Source organism: Vanellus vanellus (genome assembly GCF_965231255.1).
Source record: "Vanellus vanellus genome assembly, chromosome: 2".
Taxonomy (NCBI): Eukaryota; Metazoa; Chordata; class Aves; order Charadriiformes; family Charadriidae; genus Vanellus; species Vanellus vanellus.
Genome location: NC_138906.1, coordinates 24603244 through 24617841, shown reverse-complemented (window position 1 = coordinate 24617841; position 14598 = coordinate 24603244). Strand labels below are relative to the sequence as shown.

Here is a 14598-nt window from a genome sequence, read left to right as displayed (position 1 = left end):
TAATCATATGGCTGATAAGACAACCAAAATGTAGCTGGAAGGTCAGATTATATATGCAACTGGTCATGATTTTCTATTATGTGCTAACTGCGCATACTGCATACTGCTTATCTGTTATATCTTATCACTTACCAGGGCATACATAATTTTTATTTACAAAGTAACTACTTTTAAGATTATGTGCACACAGACAAGGCCTGAGAGAAAGGATAACTTGGTCTGGTGATCTTCAAAGGAAATAAAAAAAAATTTGTTTCCTGATGAACTGTGATTCTAATCCAAGTAAACAAAGTGAGCATGACTCACTCTGATGAGTCATGTAATAATTCCACCAGTCTGAAAGAGCAAGGTAGCTACAGGTTTGTATTTAGATATGGATATTAATTTGAATATGAAATGAAAAGCAAGAGGCCCAGTATGAAGTAAAATTTTGCCAATGAAATAGAAAAAGCGGTGTAAAGATAAAAAGTACCTTTGGGTGAACTTCAAGTATGGCGTATAATCTATGACAGCTGGAAAGCTGCCATCCAATCCCTCACCCTTCAGACAAAAACTGATAAAACAGAGAAACAATGATAAGATTATAACAAGAAAATTAAATGAGAGACAGTTGAATTTTACCAATGTGAAGTTTGATTTTTCTTAATTTTTTTGGTAATAAGGAAGGCCTAAACACTGAAATAAAGTATTAAACACTGAAATCTTACTCAGTTGAGCTAGACTGTTTAATATTAAATGAGAGTCAATGAGCATATTACAGGATAATGAAAACCCCAACAAACAGAAATTCCACATAATCAAGGAATAGATTAGGGCAAGTGGTGTAAACCCTAATTTTTAAATATCCACTTTTATTCTGAAAATACAGATGGATTGCAAGGGAATAACAGGAAAAGGAAAGTCAGCTGAAGCAAGAGAAACAGAAGAGCTAAGGATAAGCTTGAAATCTTCAGTAGTTAAACTCATTTAAAGTCTTTGCAGAGTGCTTACGTAACCATCCTACTAACTTTAAGTCAAAGTCAGTTCTTAAAAATATTTCAGAGCCTTTCTCCTTTCAGACACTTTCTGGTGTTAGGCTGCAGGAAGATGAGGATCACTAATGAAACTAACTTTCAGAAAACGTTCTTAAATGGCTGTAGCTTTATAAAGCACTCATCTACTGTATTCCTTTTGTACTGGATATAAAAGACTATTTAAATCCTGTTTCATTATCACAGAAGTGACAAAATTAAAGCCTTGCTTCCACGAGGCTCATATTCCTTACTCCTCCTACCTCTGTCATCAAAAAACAGATTCTAGTAAGACACAGCTTTTGCTAACTAAATTGCAAAGTGCCATTTTTGACAATGCAGTCACTTAAGCGGTATTTGGGAAGTACCTCTGAAGGGTTTTTTCCCCCTAAGAAAAGAAAATCAAAGAAAACAACAAAAAACACCTCTGCAAAACCACGATTATTCTAAGTAGATACAAAATTTCACATTGCTGTGAGAGGGGGAAAAAAAACATTTAGATTCTGTTTTCACCTGGGTTACCCCATCTCAACCCCAAAGTCTTATTTACAGTTCCACATAGATAAGCTGGTGAACATTTATAAGAGACTGTTTGAACTGAAAAAAAGAAAAAATCTCATTTATAACATGCAAAGAATGGCTAGAGCTTCTCAGCCATTCAAACCACAATACTACGACTTATATGTGGCAGAATAAAAATGCTCCTGTAGCACTATGTTCCTATTTTGGCAAAAAAAAAATTCTAGGCTCTTAGAAGCTGTATTGACAAAGCCTTAAATGTTGCCAATGAGAACCAATCATTACTCTGAATGCTATTAACAGGTACCTAAATATGCATATATTGGAAATCGGAGGACAACGGAAGAACAAGTACACTCATACAACTGAGCTTTCATACTGGTAGCACGTATTACTGATGCTTATGCAAGACAAAAAACGCAGTCAATTGATGATTATTTATGGGAGGATTTACATACTGCAGACCTATTCTTGCTATGCTTCTTATTCATGTATAGCTATAGTCCTTCCAAGTATAGTGCTAAACTGCTTCTGTAATACTTTCACATAGTAGTGTAAAGCTTAAACTCATAAAATCTGGTAAGATTTGAGATTTCTGTACACAAGGTTAGCTCTCTTATCATCTTGCAGCATACTTCCGTTCCCCCAGAACATATGTTGAGGATGTAGTTAAGCCAATCTAATGACTAAATGCTGGCAAAAGAGGCTACCCTGCATTTTCAACATCTCCCTTCCCGTTTTTTCTTTCTTTCTATTTTTTTTTTAACCCCCAACCAGACACTTCTTTTCCCTTCCTTACAGTGGTATTGGCACTCCATGAACTAGTTCAGCCATCAAGACCTGAATTTTTAGTTTTTTTTTCCCCTTTTGCACCCAATTGCAGTTCCACAGGCAGCTGAACTAAATGCTTACTGCCACCAGAAAGAGAAGACATCACTCAATCCTTTTTATTCCTTTCTCATCTATAGGACTTATGGTTCCATTATCTCTGCCACTAATATTGCTTCCGTGAACCAAACTAGCTAACAACAAAAGAACTATTCTATCTTCTTACTGGATATGTTTTTTTAACTCTTTAACAAGTTAATCTGGCTCACAGAAGGGTCCAATAAACCTCAAAACCAGTATAAGGGTGAACAAGCAGGAGAAAATCTCCAAAGGCATTTTGGCAATAGTCAATCAATCAGTGCATCCAGTGAGACTATGCGATGTTTTCTGCCAGTTTATTTCCTAAAATGGTTTGTGACAAGCATTAATACTGCTGCAGGGTAAATAGTAACAGTGTACTGCCAGAAGACTGGAGAAAAGCATTATCACTCTCTTTTTCCCTATGCTGTGTAACAAACCCTTTCCCCAGTGGCTCTGTATGAGGCTAAGTGGGCCCAACCAGGAACATTAACAGGGCCTTGCATCAGCCAGGTTTGACCTTTTCATAGGCACTCTAGTCTTTGTACCTTGCTGATGTTTTTCATATATATATGTGTATATATATACACACACACCTCTCAAGATGTTTTTCATATTATCTAGGTGTGCTTGCACCTTTGTTACCCCAAAACACAGAATTAATCATAAAACAAAGTGCACAAAAGTCTAGTTAGAGAGTGCAAAGTTAAATTCATGTAATCTGATGATACTTTGCAGTTTGGCTGCAGTTAATTATAACACAAATTAAAATTAAACAGTCATTTGTAGGTTACGCTTTAACTTTAGCGCTTCTAGATTTTGAAAGATACCTACACCTTTTACATATACAGTTACAATGCTGTCATTAAGTACCAGGGCATAACCATGTACTTAATCACAGTTTTCCTTACAGTTTAAAAATAACTTTATAAGATTCAAGTGTCTGTAAGATTCATTTAATAGGTTTGATATACCTTCTGCAATTATAATTCCGATTGCTTTCAGGATTTTGATACCTGAAAGAAAGATCATGTAATCATGCAGCTATATAAACTATGGCATAACTTTGTTCTTATCTAGAAGAGCCATTCAAGACCTCTCTCTTCCCTCCCCAGCTAAGTTTTGCCTCTCAAACTATCAAGGGATCTAACAATGTTTTCCATAATGCATCGATTTATAAGTACTCTCCTTGAGCATTTTGTTAGGAAGCATGCAAATATAATACCTGAAATCAATTGCATTGAGTCCCAACAGCATACCAGCAAGCATGTTTGCTTCTTCACCAAGAACAATTGCCCCATCCTCATAAAATCTCCTTCAATAGAAAAGAAATTAGTTCAGTTAATACCATTTTCTCTCAAATAATAATGTTTTTCATAGTTAACAGAAAACTGTAGAAATCCAGTTAAAGTAAAAATATCTTATGTGAACCCCAGGGGCATTCATATTTCATTTCAAATAAAGCAAACCAATAGACTGCACAGCAGAAAACCCCACAGTCTTATAGCACATAAAAATTTAGACAGAAGCAAAAAGAATTTACAACATTAGCCCTAAGAAATAGTACAACAGGATAGACAAAATGCAAAGAAAATGAAAATATCTTATACTTTACTGCTGAAAGGAAGATTTTGTGTCACGTACATAAAAAAAAAAGATTATTCCATTGTATGGAAAAAAAAGTCCTCTAACAATTGTACTCGCAAGCTCTTTTAAAGTTCAACATTCACTCTTCATTCTTAGCAGTTGATTACTTTAAAAAAAATGTTTTCACAAATCAGCTATTTTCCAGGTAGCATACTTTTTCTCAAAATACTGCATGATAGGAAGATGCATGCTGCATCCAGTTATTCCGAGATTTAAAATTTTCTTTATTTGAAGGAGTGTTTTCTTAACACCATTTTTAATTGTAAAACATCTATTAGCCAAAGTTTTAAAACTCCATGGCTTGGTCTCAAAATATACTTCACGTACCCCGGTATATGCAAACTTGTAAAGGCTGCTTGAGAATACTGACCAATAAAGCAACAATTTAAAAATCTGTATTCCCTCACCACATCCCCAGTCTCTCCCATTTACTCTAATTTTCTCCTCCTGGCTACCACAGAAGCTACTTCCAGACAGAAATGTTCCATGCACAGGGTAGGTGAACAGGACCCACCATTGCCATGCAAGGCCTTGTGAAAAAGGCATTTGGTCTGTTTAGCAAAGCAGCACACAACTTTAATTTCTGGGTTAAAGGAATCTTGGCAGCAGCAGAGGCAGAAAGGTCACTAGAATTCACCTGAACGTTACATGTGGAAAGTGGGAAACAAGAGCTGTGCAGTGAAACCAAGATGCACAGTCCACCTATCCATCCTAGCAATGTATGATTGCAAGAAGGTGCCAGGTTATTGAATGCAACCTATCTTTCAGACAAATACCAGTAACACTGCCCTATGAAAAGCTTCATCTGTTTTAAGAACTGCTTGAAAGCATTGGGATGGTTCAATGAAAGCTCAAGTTGGTTGCATGGCGAGCATCTAGAAAAGACACATTTTGAGGCACAGTTCCAAAGATTAAACTGTGTTATAATGGACACTGTCAGAAGTCTCACTTTTGCAGTTTCATAACAGACATCCATTTGCTGTAAGAAAGCAAGTTGTCCAAGACTTTGGATGATCTCAGTGGAAGCAAGAAATCTCGAAGGCTTCCTCTGGGAAGATAGAGATTATAGTCCTGACACTGAGGCTATGATGTACAGACTCAGCTCTCTACCCTCTGACTTCAGGAAGGGCACCCGGAGGCTATACTGGCCACTGGTTGAGACAGAATACTGAGCTAGATGGACTTTACAGTCTGATTCAGTACAGTTACTCTTATTTGTGAACTAACATTTATGCTCCCAGTGCAAGCTCATTACAAACCATTTCACTGGCATTTCTTAAAATCACTGCCAGGTACCAATCTGTACTGTGTTCAGTTTATCTCGTAAAATTGTGTCTAGGAAGTAATCACACAAAAAGGACAGGGCATACTTGTAACGGTGAGACACAGATGTTAGTCTGACAGTGGCAATGTTTCTTAAATCAGCTACAGTAATCCAACAGAAACAACAGAACTCTTGGAAAACTCACAAATCTTCTTTCAGTATTACGCATCTCACAACAGAACAGTCTACTTTAACTTCAGTATCTGTGCTGGCCAATTTATTACAAAAATAATTGTGTGCTTATGCTTAATCCAACCCCCTTCCAAATGTAATATGCAGATCCAACACTAATAATGTGCTGCTTCATTAAAGGACTAGCTCTAAATCAGGCAGCAAAACACAACAGCGAGGTTTAAAAAGAGCTAGCAGTATGATAGACGAATCTCATATCCTACATACACACATGTAACATATGATATTTACAGTTTATATAAATAATTATTAAAAATATATATATAGCGCAATACATAATCTAAAATGCTAAATAAATGGTGCAAAGCATCACCAAAAAAATCAGGCCACTTTTTCCACTTTTCCCACACAGGAAAAGATAGTGTTTCCATTATTGCTAGTGGATTTGAAATCCACACAACCAAGATCTGAAACTGTAACTTTTATTTCCATTAGATGTATTTAAAACACTATTTAAAAAAAACCTTTGCACTTACTATGTTTGGAATGCAAGAGAAGTTGTTTCCAAAAGCTATACCACTGAAACAACATTCAAATATATGAAATATTAACATGTTCAAATAGATTAATTTGAAACTGCTAATAAAATTATACCCCTGTTATCCACTAGTAAAAAAACCCACACTACCAAACAGGGACAAAGAACGTACTACTTAACTACATAGTCTGTGACCCTCCTCTTCCTCCTCAACTCCCCCTCACAAACCCAAGTGACTTTTCAGTTTGAGGCAACATGAGTAAATCTTTTCTGGAAATCTTTGCTTGTCTACTGTAAATGCAAGCAAATCTGGGTAAAATAAAGATGACAGATCTGGAAATGTCAATAAAATGGGACATTTACCTAGTTGTGTTTCAAAGTCACCTTAATATTGGCAAAATATAGGGAGATCTGTGGACAAATAGTATTACAAACAGAAATAATATTCTAAATGAACATAAGTCCCTGCAGAGAAAATTCTTATTAAGTAGTCCATTCAGCATGTCTAAAACATTTAGAGTTCAAGATAAGGTAACACAATGTGTTACAGACTCACTCATATTTAGACGACTTCATCATAAATCTACAAGACACACTTGTTACAGGATAAAGAATCATATAACAATCACATTATCTAGAACCAGTCTAAAACTGTCACAGTATTTTTAATCACAAAGCATATTCTTGTCCATAACACCTTTTACCATTAGAAGGTTCAACAAAAATCTGTTACACATTTTTCATGTTACATCAAGAATCCTAGTTATGCCTGATCACTAATTCTGTTTTTCTCTATTTCTCAAAAGTTTCCTAGAATTCTTTTCCTTTCTTCTTCAAGAAAAGTTCCTATAAAAATTATTTTTTACTAAGTCTCTTGGGCTTTCTGTCAACCATACCTAATTTTGAAAGGAACATTACATCTTCTACCCTTATCATCCTACAACTTCAGAATTAGTTCCTTCTTTAGAGAGGTTTTCTTCTCTTTTGACCTTTTAAGAATTCCAGACTTACTTCTACATTTTTAAAATCACAAAGGGATTTTCAATTCTGCAGTTTTACCCATGCTGAAATCCAATCAATTGATACCAACTCCAAATATCTTTTACTAAGTTACATCTCTTTTACTAGTGACATCCTTTCCCATACAAATCAAGTGGAACGTTCATTTTCAAACATAAGTCCCTCACTTGAGCAGCATTTGTTAAAACATTGCAGAAATAAAAGTCTTAGAGACCTGGTTGTTTTGAAGTCTCTCAGAGCTGTGGAAATATATTCAGACAAATGCTTTTCCATAAGTGCTACTCTGATCCAGGCTCGACCCTGCAAAGAGAAACAGACATCAATTATTTAAGTATTACAGAATGAAACACTTAATTTTACATCTGAAAATTAATACAGTTGATTTACCTGGGTGAAATGAACTGAACTGATTAACAGAGTTACCTCTAAACAGAAATAGTTGCTAGGATGTACTTCATTGTAGTAATAATGAAAATAGAAAATGCTTTCTTACAAATAAACTTTATTGTGAAATAAAGTTCTCCAAAATGTGAAGGGAAAAAAAAAAAGATTTTGCTTAAGCCTTTTGAAAAGCTTATATGCATAAGTGGTCGCAGATCAGGGCAGAAAGCCTTTCATTTTAAAGATGATGGTGTTGGAAGCATCCAACCGGTTCCACTGTAAATCATCAGTAACCTAGTCTCAAGGCAATTTAAGTAAGAACTAATTCTCTGCGTTCATTCAAATATTTGTGGGATCAATACAAAAAATAAATTATAACTCAGTGACTTATTTTTATTATGTAATTTGCATAAATTATTTTCCCCCCTCAGTAAGGACATCATTATAGAAGGTGCACATAACATACAGGAATGAAATCAAGTCTAAGAGGCCTAAAACTTGTAGTGCAAACCCAAAACTTCATTCAAAGAGTTCTATAAACAATAGTTTCAAAATTAACCTTCAGAAATGTATGTTGCACTATTTTTACAGCACTAGTGCACAGGATTGTAGTTTACAAGAAAGAGAAGTTTCAAATGGCTGCATAGTTATGACTGTCAGTTTGAGAACACCAGGAACATTTCTTGTAACCCATATAAACTTACAAATAGTTATATAAGTAGTAAGATCATAGAATCACAGAATGGTTTAGGTTGGAAAGGACCTTGAAAATCATCGAGTTCCAACCCCCCTGCCATAGGAAGAGACACCTCTCACTAGACCAGGTTGCCCAAGGCCACGTCCAGCCTGGCCTTGAACACCTCCAGAGATGGGGCCTCAACAACCTCTCTGGGCAACCTGCTGCAGTGCCTTACCACCCTCAAAGTAAGATGACTTCCTGCTTAATGTTTTAGGTGCTTATTGACATCTAGCTGAATATCTCTACAGACATTCTACCAAAATCACCCATAGTAGATTATAATTCTACTTTTAATTTATATAGACCTAGATCAAACTAAACTTATAACAAGACAGGCAGATGCTAAATAACAACAACAAAAAATCGTGTTCATAAATACCAACAACACAGCAAAAACTTTAACATAGAGTGCACTAAAATGAAAAGGATGTTTATCTGGATAGCTCCCTTTACACTGCAGTTAGTTAGAACATGAGCAAAACAGTCAAACCCTGATGCTGCTGCTTAGCTAACAACTAAACCCTATGCAGCTCCAGTGAAAGCAGGGCTAACTAGCACTGGCAAACCCTTACTAACAGTTTCCAGGCTGAAGCAGACACCCATTTCGACCACCAGTAAAACTGGTGCATACCACTTGTATTTGTGTCAACATGCCTCCAACCTTCTCAGGTATGGACGTCCAAAATACTCCCACACACTCCTTTAACAATTCAACACCACTCCCCACACTCGTTGCACAAATTAGCTTATTTGTTTACTATTTGGCATGGAGTTTTCCACAGAAAAAAAGAAAATTTTAATTTATTTACAAGAGTATTTCAGAAAATAGCTTTGCATCTTATTATCTACCAAATTTAAATATTAATATCTATTAAAATCTTGGCATTCAGAAATACCTTTAAAATAAATCTTGAATATAAGCAATACAGTCAGATTCGAGAACATGAGTCTCTCCAGAAAGTGTTTGGAAATAAATTCTCCAAATTATCTGAATTTCCAGATCTCAACATAAGCAAGAAGAAAAGCAGCATGACTTAAATTATCAGTCTGCTACTCCAGTACATTGAGAGCTAGGAAGAGTATGTGATATTCTGGATAGGAACACAAATCAATAGGTTTTTGCCATAGCATCTCAAGTGTTTCAAAGTTTTCACACAAATTACAGATATGTTTACTATATAAAATTTAAAACAATCTATACAAAAGAAGAAAGGGGCAACAGTAGACACAGCAAATAAGCTGTTCTGCAATACTATGGATATTCAGAATAGCTCCTCAAAGATCTACTAGATTCATGGTGCCGCTTGATCTAAACATCACCTTTTATTGAAGAAAAACGTGGTCGCATAAATACCTGTAGTTTAAATAGTACTAACCACACAATCATACCCCTGAAAAAAAAATACAAAGTTTTTGTATATAACAAGTTAAATATTTGCACCTCTGTAAATAATCCAGAGCATAATAAAAATCTGGAACTACCGGATTTTTAGAATAGCCATGGAACACAGTTTAGATACTTGTTCAAACAAATGATTCCAAATCATTTAGAAATAAAAAGAATTAAGAACATTAATTGGTACACCATTTTATACTATTTATACTTTCAAGTCAGAAGGTTCTCAGTTATCAATCAAGGCTGCTTCACAAAGGAATACAAACCATTGAAAAGCATTCTAATCTAACAAACAGAACTTGCAATCTCTGTCCAACAGTTTGTTTTTTTAAGTTGTTGGTCTATACTGTCTCACATTATTAAGATTTAATGACAGGTCACTTTAAAGCTTATTCTTATTCAGTTTACATGTATATTAACACATTAAATTGTTACTTCCTTAATCTTTCCACTGTACCTACAATCAGAAATTGTGATGCCATTTCTATATAGATCCTTTAAAACAATGGATCTTTTATTTGCTAATAAATCTATTAAAGGCTTCCTGCACAATCACACCAACAAACTGAAGAGCTGATCACAACTTTTCCATTAATGCATAAACTATATACAAAATAAAATGAAACTTAGGTTAGGGGAAAAATATCACATTTCTACAATTTTAAAATAGTATTTGTTAGGCATGCCCGCATGAACTTAATTTCCCTCAACATACTGCATTTTCAAAAAATTATGTAAGTTCGAAAAAGTGAAGACAATCATTTTATAGTACAACATGCTCACTGAATAGAGAATTTGAGATTTATTCTACTGAATAACACAAATTTAAAAGGAAACACATTCAGATTTAAAAGTGTTTTTTTTTTAAAGTAAATATTTACTAGGTACATATAAAAAATAATTATTTCAAACAATGAAAAATTTTGTGGGGCAAGCTTAGTAATAGGATTTCTTCCGGGTACAGAAATCTCAGCTATATTTCACATAGAACAATGTAATAAAAAAGTCAATTTGACCTTTCTCTTCCCTACCTTAGCTCTAGAAGAACCGACATTCTCCATGTTCTCAATACTGCAGATGCAATTGTGAGAGACTTTTCGGCAAGCTACTCGAATGTAGTCCCAGAAACTACGAGGACTTTCATAGCCGAACCAGGTGATCTGACCTTAAATCAAAATACAAGATATGTAAAGATTTATGAACCTCCCTCTCTGCTTATTGGAGATAAACATAATAAAAATACTTCCCTATAGGTTGCCTGCACTGACAGTATTTTATACTAGCAAGTCCATAAATTCCTGCTGAAAACTGGCTCCCTGGTGTAAAAAATCTTGCATTATGCAGCTCAGCAATGCACAAAGTCTGGCACTTTTGTGTACATATGCGTTTGTTTGTTTTGTTTTTTTTTCCTTGTAAGTATGGTATAATAATACTCAAGGGTTCTTCACAGGATTCTTAAATGCCAATAGAGCACACATGATTGTGACTTAAAAATATGATGCAAGAAGTACTTCTGTTATTTGTTTTAGGTAGTACCATGTGTTTCACCAATGCAGTCATGTAAAAAAAGCTTTGTTCTTAAAAAAAAAATAAGTTTTATATATATACATACACGTAAATATAAAGACCACTGTTTGCTGTGATAGTGTTGTCTTTATTTTAGGAGCAGATTCAAATTTTTCAACATGTGCTTTCATTGAAGGACAAATTGATGCATGATCAAAAAAGTTTTGCAGTCACAATTTATTTTGCATACACACAGAACATTCCTTGGGAAGCTGACCGAAACGAATTGAGCAAATCAGTATCTCTTCCAGCACTTTAACCAAAATCCTTCAATTGTTTTTCCATCTTGCAATGTGTTGCAGTTATAAAACAAAAGGCAAAATTACATACTACTTGCAACCGCTTGACACAAAATACATTTCATCACAGATGCAACAGTTCAGCCCTATTTTTCAGACTGAACAGTATACAATTGCAAACAAGTATGTAAAAAGTAAGATGAACATTGCCCTCTGGTGACTGCCATATTACATATGTGCAAAACCTTTTCTCCATATAACATGAGATCTTATTTTTTAAGTTAATTTTATTTTATTTCAAGTCCTGAACTCTACTTCTGAAGCTTTACTAATTTATTGGAAAGACTTATAATTGTTTTGCTGTTAAAAAGCTCAGATTTCAAGAAAGAATATGTTAGACTTACACTGCAAATCATAGAATCCTAGAATGGTTTGGGTTGGAAGGGACCTGAAAGATCATCTGGTTCCACTTAAAGGTCCCCCATGGGCAGGGACACCTTCCACTAGACCAGGCTGCTCAAAGCCCCATCCAGCCTGGCCTTTGAACACCTCCAGGGATGGGGCCTCAACTTCTCTGGGCAACCTGTTCCAGTATCTCACCACCCTCACAGTAAAGAATTTCTTTATGATATCTAATCTAAATCTACCCTTTTCCAGTTTAAAACCATTACTCCCCATCCTATCACTACATGCCCTTGTAAAAAGTCCCTCTACAGCCTTCTTGTAGGCGCCCTTAAGATACTGGAAGGCTGCTACAACGTCTCCCTGGAGCCTTCTCTTCTCCAGGCTGAATAACCCCAACTCTCTCAGCCTGTCTTCATAGGAGAGGTGCTCCAGCCCTCCAATCATCTTCATGGCCCTCCTCTGGACTCGCTCCAACAGGTCCATGTCCTTCTTGTGCTGAGGACTCCAGAGTTGGATGCAGTACTCGAAGTGGGGTCTCACAAGAGTGGAGTAAAGGTGCAGAATAACCTCTCTCGACCTGCTGGCCACATTTCTTCTGATGCAGCCCAGGATAGAGTTGGCTTTCTGGGCTGTGATTGCACATTGCTGGCTCATGTTGAGCTTCTCATCAACCAACACCCCCATGTCCTTCTCCTCAGGGCTGCTCTCAATCCATTCTCCACCTAGCTTGTATTTGTGCCCTGACCCATGTGCAGGACCTTGCACGTGGCCTTGCTGAACTTCATGAGGTTCGTACGGGCCTACCTCTCAAACCTGTCCACATCCCTCTGGATGGCATCCCTTCCCTCCAGCACATTCATTGCACCATACAGCTTGGTGTCGTCGGCAAACTTGCTGAGGGTGCATTTAATCCCACTGTCAGTGTCACTGACAAAGATGTTAAATAGTGCTGGCCCCAATACCAAACCCTAAGGAATGACACTTGTCAGTGGTCACCACTTGGACATCAAGTCGTTGACCACAGCTCTTTAAGTGCGACAATCCAAAGAGAGGGGAATCATACATGCTGAAAATCATACATACTGACAATAAAATGCCAAAATATGACAACAAGGATATTTTTATTGAGCATGACTTATCTTAGCTCCAAGCATAGCCAGAGTAGTGTCACAGATGTGTCCCTTATGATCTTAAGAAATTCAAGTGGTGTTTTTTTTTCCCTAGAGGGTGCATGTAACTTGACTTTGTGGTCCATCTGCTTACTTCGCTGCATGGATTTATTTATGAAATTCAAAGCTTCATAAAAGACTTGTAAAAAGAAAAAAAATGCAGGAAGAATTAATATATACTGCTCAATATGCCAAAGGAAAAACAAGGTGCTTCAGTTATTGTAGATTCAGATCTTCTCAGCTCTGAGGACTAAAATAAAAGAATTTCCATGAGGTAAACACTCTTACAAACTTACTAGTTTTGTTGAAATGCCAAGTGTAGCGGACAGCAGCAAAAATTCAACAGCATTTTAACAACATGAAAAGCTACAGATATTTTTCATATTCTTTACCATATCAGAAACATTTCTGCTCTGCGGATTATACTTGCAAAATTAAATGCAACTAAAGCGTGAAGATGACTTGTCACCAATTCCAGTGCCAACTAATAAAGGCAAACTATCTTTTGGACAGAATATATTCTGCAAAACACAGACAGTTTCACTTAATAGTTTTCTGAAGTCACCAATTCAAAGCAATTCCTTTTACAAATGAACACCTACAAAATACACAACATTTAAAAACAAAAATACCTTTGTAACAGAAATACATACCAGCACACAGCACTTATTTGGCTTACACTGATCAACAAAGCAAGCTGTCCATAATTACAATACACTCTGACATAACAATGGTCTCTCATTTTGCAGCCAGCTCTGTGAGAGGGTATGATGGGTTTCAGACTTCAGTACGAATTGTCTTCACTTGAAAGTCACAGCTGGCTCAGGACCTTTTGTGAATGAAGGACTTCTATATTTCACTGTTCGCTCCCTACAACTTTAAACCTTGCCCATATTCTAGTAATTAACACCATCAGAAGAAAAACTTCCTTAATCATTCCGTATAGAAAAAAAGACTGCCCAAGAATAGTGAGAATGTATTTTAAGAACAACTAAATAAGATACTAAGCTGTATATTCCCTACAATTTTAAAAGCTTTCAGCATATGAAATTCTATTTGGCCATCAATGCACTCAGTGTACACAGCCACAAGAACTCTCAAGAACGAGGCATGAAATAGCTCCCACTACTCAGCACTTGTCAGGCTGCACCTGAAGTACTCTGTCCAGTTTTGGTCCCTACAATTCAAGAAGGACATGGACAGATTGGAGATGGTCCAAAGGAGGGCCATGAAGATGTTCAAAGGGCTGGAGAACCTGCCCCATGAGGAAAGACTGAAGGTATTAGATCTTCTCTTCCTAGGGAAGAGAAAGTTCAGAGGGGAACTCATCGCAGTATTCCAGTATTTAAATGGCAGCTACAAAGATGATGGAGGCCCTCTCTTTACAAGAAGCCACGTGGAGAAGACAAAGGGCAATGGGTACAGGTTGCACTGGGAGAGGTTTCTTCTCAACTTAAGAAAGAAAATTTTTACAATAAGAACAATCATTCACTGGAACAATCTCCCCAGGGATGTGGTAGAGTCCCCACCGCTGGTGGTGCTCCAGACGCGATCAGACAGGGTGCTAGACAACTTCATCTAGGCACCCTTTCCCACAAATAGTTAGA

At 36.3% G+C, this 14598-nt stretch overlaps 1 protein-coding gene across 1 annotated transcript in view; it reads right to left on the bottom strand.

The window, feature by feature from the left end:
* Positions 1-14598, bottom strand: part of RUNDC3B (RUN domain containing 3B) — a 54746-nt gene that overhangs the window by 27308 nt on the left and 12840 nt on the right. The window contains exons 3-6 of the mRNA XM_082479289.1: positions 10644-10777; positions 7311-7396; positions 3661-3750; positions 473-553 (exon numbers count right to left, since the gene is read on the bottom strand). Of these exons, the coding sequence (XP_082335415.1) occupies positions 473-553; positions 3661-3750; positions 7311-7396; positions 10644-10777 (391 nt within the window). The remainder of the gene's footprint in view (positions 1-472; positions 554-3660; positions 3751-7310; positions 7397-10643; positions 10778-14598) is intronic.